At 36.7% G+C, this 20,509-nt stretch overlaps 1 protein-coding gene across 3 annotated transcripts in view; it reads right to left on the bottom strand.

The window, feature by feature from the left end:
- The window catches only part of COL12A1 (collagen type XII alpha 1 chain), a 100,393-nt gene that overhangs the window by 64,192 nt on the left and 15,692 nt on the right, over positions 1-20,509 (bottom strand). For all 3 annotated transcript variants that reach the window (XM_085217786.1, XM_085217787.1, XM_085217788.1), the window contains exons 9-15: positions 19,522-19,812; positions 18,703-19,305; positions 17,073-17,345; positions 15,142-15,414; positions 13,924-14,196; positions 3,290-3,559; positions 1,154-1,420 (exon numbers count right to left, since the gene is read on the bottom strand). In XM_085217786.1, coding sequence (XP_085073912.1) covers positions 1,154-1,420; positions 3,290-3,559; positions 13,924-14,196; positions 15,142-15,414; positions 17,073-17,345; positions 18,703-19,305; positions 19,522-19,812 — 2,250 coding nt within the window. The remainder of the gene's footprint in view (positions 1-1,153; positions 1,421-3,289; positions 3,560-13,923; positions 14,197-15,141; positions 15,415-17,072; positions 17,346-18,702; positions 19,306-19,521; positions 19,813-20,509) is intronic.

Raw genomic sequence — 20,509 nt, 5'->3', positions numbered from 1 at the left:
AAAATTCCAAAAAACAGAAATCAGATTAACCAGGAAGTAGCTTTGGAATGAAAAATCTAAAACAAAACAAAAATGGCTGGGAGTGGAGGTAGCTTTCTTACTCCTGTGCCTATGCAATTTTCTGACTAGAAATAGATACAATCCCATTGTAATAAAAAATGCAGCGCCTCTTTGCATAGTTACACATGATATCACAAGAGCTTCAACTAACCAGATCACTCACGCTCCACTTGCTTTCAGTGTGACTGCCATCATATTTATTTACACTTAAAGCACCACATCATATCTATATCAACATGAGAATGTGAAAAGTCAAAAGAAGATGGATGATCTGAGATTTAATTCAACATAATTTTGAAGATTGAAAAAGTAGGCATTAGTCAAGAGCGGATCAAGTTTTTGGAACTGCTTTACATCAGTCACATTCTAATTTAATAAGACTTCCTGCAGGAAATGTGGTGCTGTTATCTCCACTACTAGACTTGTTTCTTGCTTCTATCACCATTCAATATGATATATGTCCAAAGATTAGAGAATGGCATGGAGTATTTACAGTGTACCTCAATCTATCTCTTCCCAAAAAAGGCAGAAACATCTTGGAAAATTTTCTTTTTTGGTAATAGCTTTACATCTCTTTGATTTGATCTGGAGAGCAAGAGACCATTAGCATACAAAACAAAAGACCAATATCAGAAACAAACTAAACAAGGGGTAGAAAATTATTTTTGTTTTGAACTCAAAAAAAATCCCCTCACCAGGAATTAAAGAACATTTTAGAGTTGCTGGTTCTGAGAAAAAAGACTGCTTATCCAGAATGTTGTGGTCTCTGAGGTCAGACTTCCACTGAGGACTCTTTAAAATCAGCTACTGATTTTTTTAATAACTTCAGGTTTCCCACAGAAAATATGGCTTTCTAAGGAACAGGAAGTAAGGTAGCTATTTAATTGATATTCCAGACCAAAAATGTAAATAATAAAAAAAAACCTGTCAACACTTGATTAAATACTGTCTTCCTTACAAAACACTTTAACTTCTGATGACAGCATTTCAAAGCAAGTCCTGTATTTTCATTCAGGTTCTCTATATATCATGATTGCCAGTTTACAGCACAAACCTTTGATTATCAAACCCCATGTAAGCATGTATTACATACCTGTTGTTCCTTCTGCTTTTCTTGATTTTCCTTGTCCAAAATCATAAATTGGAACAACACTGAGGTCATACGTAGTTCGAGGCTTAAGTCTCTTCAACACTATGCTTGTGGCAGGAGCATTTACTCTTCCAAACATCTGCCTTCCTCCACTGCGTGGTCGGTAGTACACACGGTAAGACAAGACCTTCCCGGGTGAGGGCTGCCATGAAACTCTCATTGTATTCTCTGTCTCGTTGTCTACTGTCACAGTTCTGGCACTTTGTGACACTTTTCAGTGTAAAAATATGGATAAATGTTTACTTTTTCACATAAAGATATGTTCAAATGCATGCCTACAAAATGCATTCAGCTTTATTAACATTATTTTTTACTTTCATTAAAATTATGGTATTTCATTGGGAGAAACAGAGGTAACTCACATAGGCCACTGTTAATTTCTTTCATGATTGTAATGGGCTAAAAAAAATACAAGTTCATTTTCCATTACAGACAAAAAAAGTATAGATTACACAATGACACAGCATAACTGGGGGGGAGTTCTATTTAGTAGCACTTTTTGATAATCTGTTAAGTAATGGATTCAGAACTCTCAAGTGAAACTGATTATTTATATAGCCCTTTTTTAATGAACAGAATGATCTACAAAGTTAAAATTTTCTAGGTTTCAAGTTTACAGATCTGATGTGGTTCTGGTATATGCCTAAACTCTTGAGTGTTGCAAACCACACCAACAGATTTTCCAAGTATTTGGAAAGTCACTCACCACTAACTGTAGGACAATATTAAAGCTGAAATAAGGACAAGGACTAATAAGGTATTTTCTCTGCAGATTGCAGCATTCAGCTTTTAAGAGAGAGTTTCCAGGCAGTACAAACATTAGGAAAGATCTGAAGTAAAATGAAAGGTATGTAATACTGCCGGTCAGCCAGTGTAGCCCATCTAGACTCTGGCAAAATAGAACCTTCTTGGCATGCCAGAATCAATCAGTATCTCATCTCACAGTTAGGTAGGCTTTTCAGGCTACAGTATCCTGTCCTGGCTGTGTTTGCACCAGAAAGGTGAAATGTTAGACTAGGGTCTGAGTCTGTTGATAGTCCAGATAGTGCATTCCTTCAGGCAAAAACTTATTCTAAGAAGCCACAAATTATATGGCTGAACTGCCTTCTTGGTAAAGAAAGGATGCTGCTGCTCCTGAAGAATGAAGGAATATGTATGACAGCAGGTCTACTTTGAGTCTCAGGCATCATCTTTTACCAGTTTCAACAAACACTGCTCTTGTGAGACCTTAAGAGCAGCTATACTGGGTGACATAGCTCACAGCTTGCCTCCAACAGTTTTCAAAACATGCCTAGGAAAGAATATAAAAATGGGTAAGCATACACAATGCTTCCCCAGAGCACTGACTCAGACTTTGCCTTCATGTGGACCCCTCAGGCAACAAGAGAAACATCAAAGCTGATTTTCCCAGTGCATCCGCTCATTCACTCTGGCTCCTCTAATTAACGTTCTATTCCTGATTTCTGAAGATGTTTCAGTTTGCCTGTACTGCAGGGGAAGCTTGCGCAACATTTTGCAAATAAGTGAAAAGAAGAGCCTTGGGAAAGGTGAATAACAAAGATTAGTTACCCATCTAGTTAACCGAGGTAAGCCAATTTATGTAACATTTTTATATCTCAGCAAAGCTTTCAAATCTATTTCTCGTGGCATCCCTCTGGACAAAATGTCCAACATACAGCTAGACAAATATATAATATTTTGGGTGAATAACTGATTCTGCAGGAATTTACCTTGCCTTCCCTCCTTACTCTATCCATACTGTTTATTTCAGCTGATTTCCGGTAGTCACAGTAAGATTCAAACCAACGAAAAGCTGGCCTCAGAGTAATTTATGGACAAAATCACTTCTCAGATTGGAGGTAATTCTTGCTAAACTGAAGCCTACATGTTATAGAAGAGACTTTCCTTCTTTAACAGTCGAACAAAAAGATAGAGTTGATTGATTTGGTGAGGGACTTTGTTTTGGGGGTCTGTTCAGTACACAAAGGTGAAGATCAATAAGGTTCATTTTCATTAAATTATGATAATTTCATCAAGAACAGAATGTTACAAATGGTGGTGATGCTGTAGTATACTCACCATCAGTGAAGGCCTCTCCTTCTACAGGATCTCCTTCTCCACTGCTGTAAGCTGCATATACAGAAATCCTGTACTTAGTCTCTGGCTCCAAGCCATCCAGCACTGCATCCACCGTATTTCCAGGGACTCTCTTCTCTCCCATTGTATCATCATAAAGTGATTTCCACACTATCCTATAATTATTAACTGCTCCTGGAGCTGGTGTCCATGATAGCCCAACCGTAGTGTCAGTTATGTCTGTGGTAATCAAATTGCGAGGCGAACCACGTTCTGCAAGAAAGATCACAACAAACTGTCACTAAAATACAAAAAGCTAAAGTTAGCAGAGTACAAATGGAAAACTAAAATAATCATAAGAGCAGAATCAAACTTTTTTTCTCATCTACACTAGTTCAAATAACACACACCTGTAGTTCCAGGAGAAAACTGATGGTTTTATTCAACAAAATGCTGAAAGTTAAGTTTAAGATGTGAATAATCTATCCCATACTATACAGTTATGCTTTAGAACTTGCAAAATAAAAATTATACTGAACAAAAACTTAAAATGAAGCAAGTGCTTATATGTGCTGCAGTTCATTTGAGCAAGTTTTAACTGTCAACAAAATAATTTTCCTTCATTCATTCATCTTTATCCTTCAACGTGTAATTTTTTTTGGTGGAGAGGGGTAAATAAAGAAGACTTTAAACAGAGTTAAATAGTCCATTCAAATTCTCTGACAACCTCATTTTTTAGTATTACTATCCTTGTCTCCATGAGTATTGCTTACTAGATCTATTGTCTATTTCATTTTATCTGTTAACAACTAATTTGCAGTGCATTTACATCAGAGAAGAAAATAGTCACCATCTTTCCATTTGTACCTCTTTTTCCCCTCACTATAGTTTGTTCAGCCAGCTTGGAATGAAGGAACAGCTCGTTAGTCTATGAAATCCAGTTGTCAGCTTGATGACTGAATCGTGCTTAAAAATGGAGTTCATTGGTCTGAAGTGGTGCAGTAAAAGGAGTATCTCTGCTTAATGTTTAACATACGTTTATAACATATGTTCAATTTTCCTATTTCTGGCTTTTGAGGCAGGAAAGGAGTACTAACTGTTGGTTTTAATGCAATGGCCTCACTGTTGCAAAATCTGCAAAAAGAATCTACAAAACCAGATCCATATACACACAGAAGGAATTGGCTCTTCAGTATATTTTCTCTGTGATTTCTTTCACTGCACAGGACATTTCTGAGAGACTGCTTAGTGAGAAGACCTAAACACTTGAGGTGGCCTCACGGCATCACAGCTAAGTTTAACCTGCAGTGATAAAATTATATCACTACATTATACCAGAGTAACTACAGGACCAGATTTAAAATTTCTTGAACACAGAGAAATTCAATACCTTTCCACTGCTTAATCTCATCGCAAGCACAGACCTCATTGTCTTCAGAAGTCTGAAGCAATTTCAGTTCAAGATAAAGCAACAAGTTACTCACAGCCATAGACTGCATTTTCAGTTTTCATACTCATGTCTTTCACTTCCACTACAAATCTGCAATGCTTCCAAACATGAACCCGCAGAAACAAAACAGGGCTACTATACAAAGGCTTCCCTTTGGAATTATTGTATTGTCAGCACAACCTCATTAACACTGAAACCAGTGAATCCCATGTGGCTTAGCAATGAATGGAAATTAATATCAACTTTTCTGAAGGCAACGATGATGGTACAATAAGAATCATCAGCTAAATAGATTACAGAATCAGAGGGTACCATTCCAATCACCCAGCTGACTCTTTCAAACATAGTTAACAGAGCATGTTAAATAATTCCTTTGTGCTGCAGGGTTTCTTTTTTCCATCTTAATTCACAGCCATGGAACATCCCATCAAGTTTTTTTCTGAAGTTAATTCTTTTTCCATCCTAACACAGTATTACCGTTTTATTCTTCAAGTCACATTTTAGCTTCACGATATAAATTACCACTCTTTATGGTGTCTTCTCTTGAAAAACAGGCTAAGATACAGGGATTTTGGTCAAGTTCAATAGTTTACCATTTTACAAAAATAGCAGTTGCGTATAATGAAAAAGTACAGTGAGAAGATTCAATTCAGCTCATGCTTTGTGCTGTTTCACTGAATTCAGTAACCGTGTTAAATTAAAGCCAGGACAGAATCTAAACTCCAAAGTCCGATTTTCCTGGAAGCCTGAAAAAGGATTTGCCTTCAGAAGTAAATTACACCAATTTTTCTGTCTGCTCTTAAGCTTCTACTCCCAAATCTTGGCTTTTTTTCATATAATAAAAAAAAAAAATATATTAAGGCAATCCAAATGGAAAAAATATGGAAAACTTAACTTGGTAGAATGCACAGATGGCTCACAATAAAAACCCTTCTTTCCATATTTTAATGTAATATAAATATACAAGTTACTTTATTTTGGCTACTTTAAAACAAGGCTCTGCCACAACATGATTTCAGTATTAAAGTATCTGCTACCACAGCACAATTTTTTCTAAGGCTACTCTTGGACATTGCAGTTAATGATATACATTGGAAACACTGCAAAAATAACCACATATTTAAAACCGTTATTGATTAAGTCATTATTGAGGTCATTAAACAACAGGGGAAAATAATATGTTTGGAATGATCCGTAATGCACACCAGTTACTGTAATATGTTAGTGTTGAAGAAAATACCCTATGGAACTAAATGCCTTTTTTATAAGGCAAGGTAAGAAGGGAAAAGGGATTGGGATTCCTACCAAACCACCAGACCTAAATGGAAAATTCTGACTTCAAATAGTTGGAAACTGCTGACAAGACAACTTACCTACTAAGGGAAATTAGACTTTTTATATGTTACACTGCAACTGAGAACATTTATTTAACATAACATACTAACTTGATTTGCACCTCGTGTGTGAGGTGGAAGTTCACAGACAGCTTTGTTCTGTTTCAATAGAATTGCCCACAAGCATTTTAGTATGAGGGGAGCAGCTGTGTTTGAGATGGAGTTCAACTGTAAGTCTAAAATTATTAGGATTCCACCAAGTATTATCTAAACTGCTATACTAAGACTCAAGAAATGCATTCACACTACAAATAACAGTAGTATAATTTAGTGACTAGAAGACATACGAGCAGACCTATGAAGCATTTTTCCATTGGATTGAAATAAAATATCTAGATACGTTGTGTTTTATTTTTGCTTTTTTAAATCTTTTAAATCTGCTACTGTAATAGTGAAGCGGTCGTTCTGTTCATTGCTGCACTTGTTCAGAAATGGTTGTTTTACATCTGCTTCTCAGCTATGTCTTTAAACAAAGTGGAAAAGGAGACCATCTAGTTCCAACCCCCATGCCATGGGCAAAGATACCTTACCCTCCTCTAGACCACGTTGTTCAAAGTCCCATCCAGTCTGGCCTCAAACGCATCCAGGGAGGACATACCCACTTCTTTGGGCAACTGTTCCAGTGTCTCACCATCCATCATCACAGTGAATAATTTCTTCCTTGTATTTAGTCTAAATCTACCCTCTTCCGGTTTAAGGCCATTTCCCCTCATCCTGTCACTAGCTGCCCTTGTAAAATGTCCCTCCCCAGCTTTTCTGTAGGCCCCGTTCAGGTACTGCAAGACTGCTATAGGGTTCCCCCAGTGCCTGAAACTTAAAACCCCTGAGTGAGGAAGCAAGACAGTCACTTACTTAAGGCCATCCAGATTCTCCTCAGTGGTACTTAGCTCAAAGCTACCATCTTTTTATAGTAACAGTTCATCCCTACCGTCACTCCAGGCAGGCAAAAAATTAAGTTGGTAACTTTCAGATGAGTGCTTTTACATCCAGTTATGGACCTTTGCTATGTCCAGTTTTTATATTGTTTTTCCACTATAGTATGCCAGAGACACAATATAATATTTAAGTAGTTTCCCTGTGTCTGCTTGGCTTGCTTTCCACAGTTCTCTAGTAATCACCGTTGTTGTTGAATACAAGGCCGTGTGAATCAGCTAATATTAAAATGTTAGCATTCATAAAAATCCAGTGGCTTTATTCAGATGCCCTTTCCCTTCAGAAACATTTATACAACTCCAGCTGATTTCAGTATGAGCTGTACAGGCAGTTTGGGCCCAAAGTTTAAACAATTTTCTGCACATATTCTAAACACTAGCTTTCAAAATTAAGTTGTAGGTATCATGCAAACCATTGTTTCATTAAAGTTAAACGGAGAACTGATCTATGTCGACTTCCTAAAAAGCCAAATCAGCTAAATAAAGGAGCATTCTTCTACTGAGACGTATACCAGTTTTTTATGGCATACAGTGAAATTCATCAGGAGAATCCTGGTAAGTCAGCAGGGCACTGCAGCAGAGCACCCAAGGGCACACATCAAATGAGATGGTGCCAGAATCATGTTCAGGTTGACTCCAGTGGCCAAATTCTCCTCAGCACTAGAGAAGGCACTTCAATTGGTTGGTATTCTTCCATAGAAGCCACAAAGAAGTTGCTTACTCCAGGATTATCAGCCCTCCAGCACACTGGCATTGTGAGACAGGATGTGGATCTGGTGCGAAGGAAAGTCCTGGAGGACTTGCTACACAAAACAAACTTGACATTGTTAGAGCAAATCTCTTTCTCTTCTGTTACTGGGAACGTAACAGTTTGAGAAGGTGAAACCAAGAGGGTCCTGACTCAAAAGAGAGACTCTTTTTGTTCAGAGTACTGAAGTCCCCGCTCCAGGAAAAAGCTATCAGGAAGTCACAATCAGTTCTTTTAATATTTTACCTATTTTTCCAACAGTTAGTCAGTTCATGCCAGCCTCAAATGTGCAGGAACGCTTTTTTGTAATTCTTCCAGCCTGTCCTTGTTGATTTTTTTTTTTTTTTCTGGTGAATATTAAGTTTGCTACATAAACCTAAGATAATTTTCCAAAGCTTAACAAATGTTGGTTTCAAATGTCAGATCCAGAAATCTTGGAATGTATAATTGTAAAAAATGCATGATGCAGCATTGTATCTCCTGGAGACACTGAGTTCTTGTTTCTGTCAGGATGGAAGAAATACGCAGTTTGAACTTTACGCAAAGTCCCTATGATACGCTAAGAACCTCATTGTAAGAAAATGTCACTTGAATTTGTATTATTCTGCCTGTGGGAGGTCATTCATTTCTAAAGCATTTTTATGTTACTATAGAAACAGCAAAAGCAAATCATTTATTTACCAAAGAGCCACTATTCATTTTCTGAACAACAAGAACAAAAACTGGATCCCTCTTCCACCAAAATCCTCAAAACTAGTCTCTAAGAAATGTACACAGCAGAAAATAACTTATAACTAAAAGCTATATAATGACAACTTTTGTCTCTAATGCTCTGCTTCAGTAAAGCTCAATTCTCACAGCACAAAGAGCTTCTCATCAAACAGGATGGCTGGACTGGACCCTACATCACTCTAACACAAACATTCTAAAGGGTTACAGACTGTGACATAATTGTATGAAATTTATCATCCAAATATAATAAACTATGTTGTGTTTTGGTAATTCTGAAGTGCACAAATGAAAGAAGGAAAATGCACTAACATTTCTGCTAATGTAGACTAGCAATCTCACTTATTTTAGAAGAGCCACCAGAAGTGTTACTAGGCTAGGATCTTCACTGATTCAGGTAAAAATAATTTGAAATATCAGTGTCAGCAAGGTGGGGCTCTGATCACTCAGTCTTTTCCTGGAAAAAGGATTACTTGCTAAATTTCTCTGAAATTTGTATTTAAAATGCTTCAGATTTCTGTTGCATTTCTGCTTACAATCAATAACTGAAGTATTCTTAAAAGTATTCTGAAAAATATGTACCTGCAAAAGGACATATAAAAATTGATCAACAACTTTCAAACTTTTCAGATGTTCATAATGTTTAAACATTTCTGTGTAGGTTGCTTAATCTAACACTGACTTTGTTTTTCTTTAAAATAACTGCAAATAATTTAAGTTAATGTATTTAGCAGCTAATGTACAGTATGTTCTTTTCATCTGACAGAAAGCCTTTGGGCAGAAAATGAAATTCTTGTCAGATTTGCAACTGCCTCTCCCGGATTAGAAAAAAAAAAAAAAAAAAAGATTAGAAAAACAGTAGCTCTCACAAAATCTCAGTGACTGCTGCAGTACTTACACGCACTGCTGCCACCATGTTTATCATTGCACTTTATTTCTGGCTTAAGACAATTTGGATAAGATCACACATCCCCAAAAACCTGAAAACCAAATGGATTGTTTGAGATTGTTCAGCAATAGGAGGGAGAGTTTTCCCTAAGGCTTTCTTGTTGGGATTTCTTGCTTGTTCTTCATTATTTAACAATTACCATCAAATATAATGATGACTACTAATTTGTATAGTTCCCCTTGTTGTCATAAGCCTTGCTCCATCAAATGGCAAATGGCAGCCTGCACTGATATCATTTACTTCAGCAGTTTCAATATCTTTGTGAGCTGGAGGGAATGTCAGCCAACAAAATGTGTCTGAGGAAAATTTTTCCATGGCACTTTATAGAAGGGCTCCAACCACAGCTGTCCAGTGATGGATCACCATGCAATTTTGAAAGAGCAGGTATAAAAGTGGAGCTTTCTACAGCACATTTTTTGCACGTGCAGTTATGTTTACTGCAGTATGAAATATAAAGCTCCAGAATTATCACCTCTGGGTGGTTACTTCATAACTGCAGACAAAATCAGCCAGTGATTCAAAGAGGCTGTAGGAAAGATCAGGGCACTCTAAGTTTCCTGAAGTCTTACTGAAAGAAAGCATAGTGTTTTTTACTTTTAAGAGAGGAGTAAAAAAATGGTTTTCTTTTCCTACTACCCTAAGACAAAGAAGAAATAAACTTATTCTCTCTGAATACTTGTATGGTATGGAACAGCACCCTCAATTTCTTATTACTTATTTGCTAAATTGCCCATATTGTGTTGTCTATGCACGGTTAAAAAAATTCTGATCCTTTTGCATGTCTTTGTGCTGGAATAGACACAGAGAACATTATCTACAGTTTCTTGGAGGCCTATTTGCCCCCTTGCTTTTATGTGGAGAAACAGTAAGGGCAAGTATATACTTAGTACAAAAGAAAAATGAAAAGAGAAATAGAGAACACAGCTGGTAAATAATATAAACTACAAACAATGCTGGGTTTGTGTGGATTGACTTGGCTGGGTATCCTGAAGAAAAATCACCCGAAAGCATTGACAAATTGCCATGTAGGGCAAAGAAGAAGAAGAGGAGGAACTTCCAAGAGCAACTAATAACTGCTCCAAAACACTTTGGAGGTAGCATATGTAACTGAAGGACCTTCGCCGAATCCATAGGTAGACATGTTCTTGCAAATCACATTAGAGCAGTTTAAAAAATTATCAGCTGTAAGAGTCAGGTTTTCTCTCTCTGCTGAAGGCTACTTTTGCAACTGATATAAAATGATTGCCCATGTGAGTTCTCTTACTACATGCAGAGCAAAATAAATCATTACTAAAGGCAGTAAGAATGTTTGTCTACACCCTTAATCACTGGGGACTATTTAGTGATTCAGTAAAATTCCACGAACATCTGAGAGTTTGGATTTTTCATTTCCTGCCACTTTAATATAGGCTAGCCGGAGAAGCTACTGTATCTTTATTCTCACTTTGCTGTTAGTGCTGAAATGTTCACAGCGTTCAAACTGACTTCTCTTAGACTATATATCAATACAAGAGATTCACAATTGTCCCAGTTTGAAAAGCGATCTCAGCCTTAGCTCCTGGTATGATGACAAACTGAAGTAGCCAGCAACTATGGCATCTGACTGAACGGCTTTGGAGAGAATTCATATGGTGAAGACATTAAGTAAGCCCCACTGGGATTCCTGATACAGGAAAATGCCCAAGTACTCAGTACTTCAGTGCTATTGGCAATGAAAAAATTACCATGCTATTTTGTTTTTTAAATGCTATGGCTCGCAGAAAAACTAACCAAAATACTAAACACTTTTTTTATGCTTCCTTTCACAGATTTTTTGTCATTACTGTTGATAAGTTTATTTCTCCAGGAGTTAAGATCTGACCAATTCCCAGCTTCAGTCAAACAAGTTATTTCATCTAATGATTAGTCAAGTGCTCAGTTCACTGACCTGAATAACTTTTCAGCAGAGTCCCATCATATTTGTCTTAGCTTCATAGGCAACATGACTTCTATTTTCAACTGAGTTCCTGTATGAAGCTTTAAAGTTTGGATGTTATCTTTTGGTTCCCAAAATGCTAATCCATTCACTCTTAGTTGTCTGATTTTCCTCACAAGTTTTGTCTTTGTATCCTCCAGTGAGGTAAGACAGTACCATACAGTGACATACTATCCTATAGGTACTTTAACAGTACCTACTTTTGTACCATTAGTTTGACAGTCTTTTAGAATATCTATTGACAGCGTCCAAAAACTTCTGGCCTACTTCAAATATTTTTATTCTTCTGTGAAACTGGAAGTATGCTGAAATATATGGTGGATGTTCCATCAGGAACACTTGATCCTTCCAGAGCTCTCCGCAGGATTTCTAAATCTAATTTACTTATTAATTTTTCTATTTATCTTATTAATATACCTAATTTCTCTAAATCTAATTAATTTATTTAATCTAGTAGATGTTAGGGAGAACATTTTTCACTGAGAGGATGGTGAGGCCCTAGCAGAGCTGTCCAGAGAGCTGTGGATGCTTCATCCCTGGAGGTGCTCAAGGCCAGGTTGGATGGGGCCCTGGACAGCTGAGCTGGTGGGGGGCAGCCCTGCCCGCTGCAGGGAGTTGGAACTGCATGGGCTTTAAGTCTTTTCAAACTCAAGCCATTCTATGATTCTGTGATCATAACCTAAGTCTCTACTGCTATGCAAAAAGAAATTTGTATTCCTTTATTTATCTTTGATCAATCAATAATTACTGGAGTCTGTATTTGCTCTTACTAAGGATTTATCTAACAAAGAAATACTTAATAGACAGCTCGAATACAAAAAGTAACATTTTCTGGAGTAGCAGTGACAAGGTTTTCCAATTCAGCTGAATGTTCAAAGAATATTTGTTTGAGTCATACCTTTTTTAACGGTATGTGTAATTTTTAATTTGATTTTCTCCCAACTGAGAAACTGATAGAAAATAATGCAGTTAAGTTGCATGAAGGAAGGCACATGTCCTTCTAAGGTGCAACATCCATTTCAAACTCCATCTGGATGTCTAAAAACTGTTACTGAACTACAAACGACTATCCTTTTAACTTCCTTGACTCTTTAACCAGTTTTCAAATTGTTTTTCTTATCAGCAATTTATTGCAGCAGTCTGTAAGAAGTCTACATGAGAATCAGAGCCCTCCTGCAGGAGGGAGCATTGAAAGGACATCAGAGTCTTCACCTGAGACTCAATTCTGTTTTTCTGATGGTGCTGTTTTTTCAATTCTGCTGTATTTCACCCAATTGCTTTCTTTCTTTCTTTATTTTTTTTTTTAGACTAGATTTTAACTGAAGCTCTAGGCAATGAATTGAAAGACTTTCCTATTGTTCAAGTCTTATGACAGATTAAAAAGCTAAGTTTATTTCATGAACTCAAAACACAGCTGCTCACTCTAGAGCTCCATATTAAGAAATAGGTCTGACCAAGGTGCCTGATCCACTGAGACAGGGTGCAGCCATGACAGAAAATAGGGGGTTGGTTGTCTGATATATAGGTGGTGGTACTGGGGGACTAGAGCTTAACTCACTGCTCCTTTTATAGTCAATGGACAGACAAACGTTCCTTTGAAAGGAAAATAAGATCTCAGATGGACTACCTGCCTACTGAACATATCTGTCTTTTCTCATTAATCACAGAAGAATCCTAGAGATTCCATGCTGCAAACTTCAGCATTCAATTAAGTGCCCGAATTGGAACTGACTTTTTTTTTCAAGTAGGTTTCTTGATTTGTTTTTAAACTTGTGCCATAAAGAAAGAGAGAAACTGAGAGTCAAGTATATTGTTACTATAAATTCATTAGTGTCAGTGAAGGAATCTTAATTCCATGTAAATCATCTATAAGATGTTTTCAAGTACCGTGCCTAGAGAGCTGGAATACCAGACTTTAGCAATACATACCTGGCCAGTGCAGAGCACAGTCCCACTTCCTTTCATGGCCTAAGAGGCAGCCTTCCCCATCCCCTGACAATTAACAGATGACGCTGAGAATGCTCACAAGGACCAAGTCTGGGAAATTCTCCACTCAAAAGTAGAATGAGAGCAGCCTCCCCTCCTTATAAGTCTCTGGCTCTGATTTAGGCACTTGCCAGCATCCTGCTAATGCTCAACTCCATGTTCTTACTCCTCAGTTAGAAGCAAGATCTATTTCTTTATTCCTCTGTTTAGATGAGAAGTTGTGACTCTAATACAAAAATGGTTCCTGAATATCTTTCAGTCTCAGTACAGAAGAAACCCTACAGATTTTCAAAAGGATGAGATATTTTAACCGTAGTTTTAGTAAATCCATGTAAGGATATCCCTGTTGAATGTCTTTTTACCTACTTTTCATTTACATGTTTACTTCTGCAGAAATCTCAGAAAGATAATACATTTTAAGACATCTTAAACAGTATCCATACAAATGAATAACTGTACGAAAACAGTAGTTACCTTCGAGTGTTTCTCCCTCTCCAGAAAGGGCTTCTCCTGCTCCAGAGGCATACAAGGCAGACACAGTCAGTGCATACCTAGTGGCTTCATCTAAACCTTTCAGCACTTTAGATGTAGTGTCACCTTTCACAGTCAATTCCTTAGTTTCACCTCCTGCCACTGGTGTGTAAGTTATAAAGTACTGTTGCACTTTGCCAGGAGCAGCACTCCAAGACAGCTTCATTGTTGATGTTGTAGCATCAGAAACTCTCAGATTTCTTGGATTTCCCCGGACTGCTCAACAAAAGATATTGAAAACAAATTGAAGCAAACCTCGTTTCTTGGTTTAGTTTTCAAGTCACCACAACATAGATTTTCATGCTGAAGAAAATAATTCCTGATTAGCCTGCACTAACACTGCTATATTATAATTTTATCATAATCAAGATTGTACAATTCTCTATGCAACTCAATGCAAAAATGCCCAATAAAGAGCTGTTTTGATTCTTTTTGTTTTGTTTTTCTAGAAAACTACAGACTCAATCCTTGAGCACCTATACATACTAGCACTTGAACACGTGCTCAACTTCAACACACCAAGATCCATGCTTGACTGCAGAATCAAGTCAAAGATCAGCAATGACATGTGAAATTAATACTCTATGGTTATCTACAGATTTCTTTTTGACTTTAGCTTTTCTGGCATCTAATAAATTAAAATCTCAATGAAGCTTCACCAATGATCAGGACATTCATGTCTCTGTACTCTTAGGAATTTGTTTAATAATGCATGACACTTGTTAAAAGCCCATAAATGTTATGTCTAAGCCAAAGTTAGGGGTACAGTGATAACTTTAATAACTTATATGCTTCATTTGTTCCTTGCTTCCCATTCAGAAGCACAGACTGGGCGTGAAAATAAACATAACTGGTATTGCTGACCACACAATTATGTGGAAAACTAAGTAAACATAAATGTAGACTCTTTGCCCAAATTACCTTGCCAGAGTTGGTTCTGGAGGTTCAATATACTATATTTGAAAAGCAAATATTGGTTTTGATAAATTCTATTGGTACTGAACATTTAACACCTCTCAATGAGATTTCAGTAATTTTATAATTCTTTGGTCATACGAGATAATATTTATAGTCAATAGTTTATTCTCTTTTCAGTGTGAATATGTCAACACACAGTAAAGTTTTCTCAAGCATACTATATTCATAGCATTGATCATGTACCTTCATCAGTTTTTGCATATCCATTCAGCGCATTGCCGGGCCCAGACTGATACTCAGCAATAACAGACACTTCATATCTTGTATCTGGAAACAAGTTCTGCAGAGTAGTCGATCTTTCATTTGCTGAGACAGTCACCTGTTTCCTTTCTCCTCCAGTAAGTGGTCTATATACAAGTCTGTACCTTAGAACATTTCCTGGAGCTGGAGTCCAGCCAACTATAAAACTATCAGTGGTTTCATCTGTTATCCTTAAGTTTCGAGGAGCACCTTTAACTGTTAAAAAGAAGGAAAAAAAAAAAAAAGCACATATAATTTGTAAGGTGCAATCTCAAATACAATAATTGGCTCATTATCCCAGAAGCTATTAAAAACTGTGGTGTGAGCCATTTAACTTAGTCTAGACCTCAACAAAAGTCTACAACTCATATGTCATTTCATACCAATGACACACAAAAGCAGAACTTGTCTATCCCAACATACAATAAAATCTAGTGCAGTGCAAGTTGTTAGCATTTTCCTTCAGACAAGTTTAAATTTTTATCATTTGCTATCTAAAGTATAGTTCAGCTAACAAGGTATGCTAAAGCACTGTTCTTCAGTGCTCAGTTACAGACCTATTAAAAGTGGAGCAGTTAACATTCCTAAAGAGAAGAATTGTTTTTTTACTGATCAGAAATACTATTTAAAAATTTTTACAAGACTTAAATCAGTGTTAGTTGTCAAGAGGAGAGCTATCAGGACCAAATTGCTGCATGGAGCAGATCCGCATGGATTGCTGCTGACCTTTACGTGATTATGGAACTCAGTCTTTTCAGACATGCTAAGATTTCATTAAAATGTATCAATTGCAACATGAGAACACTGATTATTTTTATTCAAGTTATTCCATCTCCTGTCCCTTACACTCACAGGCCACATATTCTATCAGCGAAGAATCTGTCTTGGAAAAGGAAAGAGTTCTGTGTGGCAAAACCATTCGGACTGGTATAATGGAAATATGCACACCAGCAGCGAAACCTGTATCTTCCAAACTTGCCATCCAAACTAAGCAATTTTATAAATGTGTATTTACATCAAACCTAAGAGGAAAATGCAATTAAAAATTTTCCATGCTGCCGCGTCTTTTGCTCATCAAAGGTCACTAATGACAGCATGGAATAAGGAAAGAGAGTGGATTAATATTTAAAAAAAAAAAAAAAAAAAAAAAAAAAAAAAAACATGGTTTAGACTAGACTGAGTATCTAACTACTGGAATAGAAAATAAAAGTTACTGTGATCCTTCTCCTTTAAATCAGTAGAAATGCATCTTAGCAACTCTGTCAAGAAAAAAAAGTACAGCTGCTATGCTTAAATTTATAGCTATTGATTACAAAGTCACACTGACATCAATGGAAATTTTGAATCAGTAAGAATTATTGAATCAGATCCATTAAGTTCTGATGAAAAACAGCTGAACATAAACCCTCCAAGCCTATGGTATATAGAATGGAATTTCTGTTAATGTGAGCTGAAGATGTAGACAGAAAATTACAAAGGTACATGCTTGACTTAAAGGCATTAAATTCAACACGCACACATTCCTGCATCAGTCATACTATGACTACTAAGACTAATATATGTCAGTGAATTTATTATTTACAGCACAACACTTTATTAAAAAATAGGCCATCGCAGAGAAAACAAGCATCCATCCAATTTTCAGGAAAACTAAAATCCAATCTTAACAATCCAACATTTATATTCTGTTGGCATTTTGTAACTTTACTAAATGCACTCAGAGACAACAACATGTATTCCATCTCACGTAACAGTACAGCTTCTCAGCCCTGCTGGTTGTTTCCCATATACACATTCTCTCAGTGAAGCACATTTTTATTGGAACTATTCATTGGAATTTGACTCTTTTACATCAGAGAAGAAAATAAGCCTACCTTCTAAGGTGGTTTCCTCTCCATCCAAAGGGGGCCCATCGCCATCTTCATATTCAGCAATCACACTGACTGCGTAAGTAGTCTCAGGCAGCAAGTTAGTGAGAACTGAGCTAGTACTTGAAGCTGGTACTGAAACAATGAATTCATCTCCACCAATCGCTACTTTATATTTAATGAGATATGACAAAACTTCAGATCCAGCTGCAGACCAGCTCACTTTGAAACTGTCAGATGTTACATCAGAAAAGACCATGTTCTTTGCAGGAACGTAAGCTGTGTGGAAATGAAAACGTGCAGCTAAGACATACTTGCTAGAATACATATTTTTAACATATAATCTCTAAAATCAGTGAAAAATGTCCCTTGATCATTCAACTTATTCTAATTGACAAGATATTTTGTTGTACATGCAACAGATACTATATCTAATATCTAGTATCTCTCAAATTATACAACAATGAGTAGAAGCACCAGTTCAGTGATTTCTAAATCAAATGAGAACAGTTCACCTAAAATATAAGTACTTTGGAAAATTTAAGAAAGAATGTAATAATCAAGCTGGGTTCTCTCTTCTACATGTCTCATGAACAGCAATAACACTTTGCCCTCAATGGGAACTAAGAATCCTAGGAGTTTTTGTTGTTTGTTTGTTTTTTAATGTAGATAAGAAATAGGACAAAATAAATCCCACTATTTTTTCAGGAATTGAGTCAAAGGGGAAACAAGGAACTTGACATGAGGCACAAACACAAACCTGACATCCTGGGCTTGTTTTGGTAGGCCTAGCCAGCCTAACAGTGGGGATGTTAAGACTGCTTGAGCCCTCTAAAACAAAGGCTGCTTTGCTGGTTTGTTCCTCAAAGCTATCCTGAAACAAAAGGCTTATTTTTAAAGAAAGTGGAGTTTTCAATGCTGGGGACTATTCAACATTAGCGTTCTAATAAACATAAGCAGGGACACTGCAAGTGAAACTAATCTTAAGTAACTTTAGCTGAACAAAAGCTAGAATTTAGATTTTTTTTAAATAGTAAACAGTATCCAAGCTTGCCAAGTACGGATACATGTAAAGACTTTCATGTCCTGCTTTATTTCAGACTTTATAGTTAGAATGAGATTAATGTCACCTAGCATTAGTTGTCTTATACTGCCTTGTTTTAAGCCCATCTTCTTTACAGCTGGGGAAGACAGAAGGCCAGTTTCTTAGGAATGTTCATCTTAGTGTAAAAATTAATTAAATCACCTTCCAAAGATGCCTACATTGTTCCATTGCCTTTAAAATTCTAGAACGTAAGCTCTGACTAGCTACTTCACTTTGAACAGCTAAAGAATGAACTTTGCTAAGTAACTGTTTTACTCGAGACTTAACTGAAGCTACACTGAGAAGTTTCTAAGCACTTAGGAAGGAAAAAGATATTTCTACTTTTTTTTTTTTCCACTTGCATTTCTCTATTAATTTCCTCCCATTGCTTTTAATATACATCAAAATTACAACCAAACCCCAGCTATTAAAATTTTTATTTGTAGATGGTCAATTTCAACATTAATTTTTTTATGTAGCTACAACAACAGGACATTGTTTCACATTTTTTTCATTGCATTTTCCATATTTTTCTAGGAAATATTTACTTACATTTTTTCCTTATTGCAGCCAGTTCCTGCTCAATGCGTAGGCAGACAGACTGTGTAAGTTCAAATGATATTCTTTGGAAAGCATCAAAGTCTTCCACTGTGTAAACATGAGTTTCAGCAGGAGGTGATGCAATTGCTTCTAACTCTGTACGCACTGCATCCTTCACACCAACTGCAAATATTTCTACATCTGCATCCCTCAGCTTTATTGCAGGTTCTTTAAAAGCATCTGATGATTTTCCATCAGTGATAAGAATCATGACTCTTGGCACATTTGGTCTTGATCCTTTGCTGGTAACAAATACTTTCTCCCTCACATATGTCATCGCTTTGCCTGTGTTGGTAGATCCACCTCTGTAGGGGAAGGTGTTAATAGCTTGAATTATGTCTTCCACTCTGTTGTATCTGTTCAAAGAAAACTCCATATGGGGATCTCTGCTGTACTGGACAAGACTTATCTGTACTTTTCGAGGCGATATCTCAAAGCTTTTAACTAACACTTCCAAAAAGGCTCTTACTTTAACAAAATTGGCGATACCAATGCTGTAGGAGCCATCCACTAAAAACACAACATCAGCTTTTACATCCACACCACGTGAGCATTCTGTAAAGAAAAAGAATCACCACTATAAACAAGTGTTCAGTAATGATGGTATTTCAATTGCATCTGCAGTCTATGCATTATATCCAGTTGCTTACTAAGGAAATAAACCATTCCAAGTAAAGCTCTTATAAACAGTAAAGGTATGATATAAAGCAAGTATCAGAGGTTCAGACAAAAAGCTCCTGCCTGGAAATAATGCAGTAGTTCTTAACTCACCCACTTGAACTTTGACTTGCTGTGTTTTTTCCATTATAGTTATGGGCTCACTGGGGGTCAGTCCTTTCATTGCATAAACATTAATTTGATACTCTGTGTCTGGAGAGAGATCTTTAACATTCAGAGCAGTAGTCTGAGGACCCACACTCAGCACGTGTTGTTTTCCACCAGTTATCATTGGGATGAACTGTATCCGATAGCCAGTTATTTGGCTTGTAGATGGATCCCAAGTGATCCTAACAGATTTTGAGGAGATCTGAGTGGCTACTAGATTTGAAGCAGGCTCCACCACTGAAAGAAATTGAAAATAAACCCAAATTATTAATTGCAATTATAAACAGAATTATTTGTACGTCTTTATTTCTTAAATAAATTCAGTCATCCTTGCTTAATCTTTACTTAAAAATCACACCTATTTTTAGCATAAGTAAACATAACTGAAATACAGGAAATTTCATGACGGGCGTCAGAGAGAAGGTAAAAATATAAACAGTGCATTAGTGGAACCCCAAGTTTAGTGAAGTTCCAGGAGAAATGTTCTTCTCCTTTAAATCTATTTCAGTCAGAAGTGAAAGCAACATCCATAGGAACACAGCAAAGGGTCTGAAAAAATACAGACCTGAGCAGATCATTGTGACAGCAGAGTCATCCTGCTACCATACTGTGCAACAAACTACTTATTCAGAATCTTACATAGACAGAAAACAGTGATACAGCTTGATGTCTGTGTGTTTTTTTTTTTCAGGATTCTTCAATTTATTATTTAACATTTAACATTAATATTCTGCCCTTTTTCATACATTTTCTCCATAGAAGTAAAGCCGGTGTTCAAACCAAGTGTAGGAGACTCTGATAACTGATCATCATTTTGTTGCCCCTGAAACTACAGAATGATGGAGCTATTCCAAAGCTACTGCGTTACACGTTTTGTCCTCCTGTATTTAAATGCACAGAGCTGAAACCTGTTTTTCGCACTTGCTAAATGAGG

Source organism: Meleagris gallopavo, chromosome 2, assembly GCF_905368555.1.
Source record: "Meleagris gallopavo chromosome 2, MGAL_WU_HG_1.1, whole genome shotgun sequence".
Classification (NCBI taxonomy): Eukaryota; Metazoa; Chordata; class Aves; order Galliformes; family Phasianidae; genus Meleagris; species Meleagris gallopavo.
The sequence above is the reverse complement of the archived record's forward strand: the minus strand, read 5'-3'. Positions and strand labels throughout refer to the sequence as shown.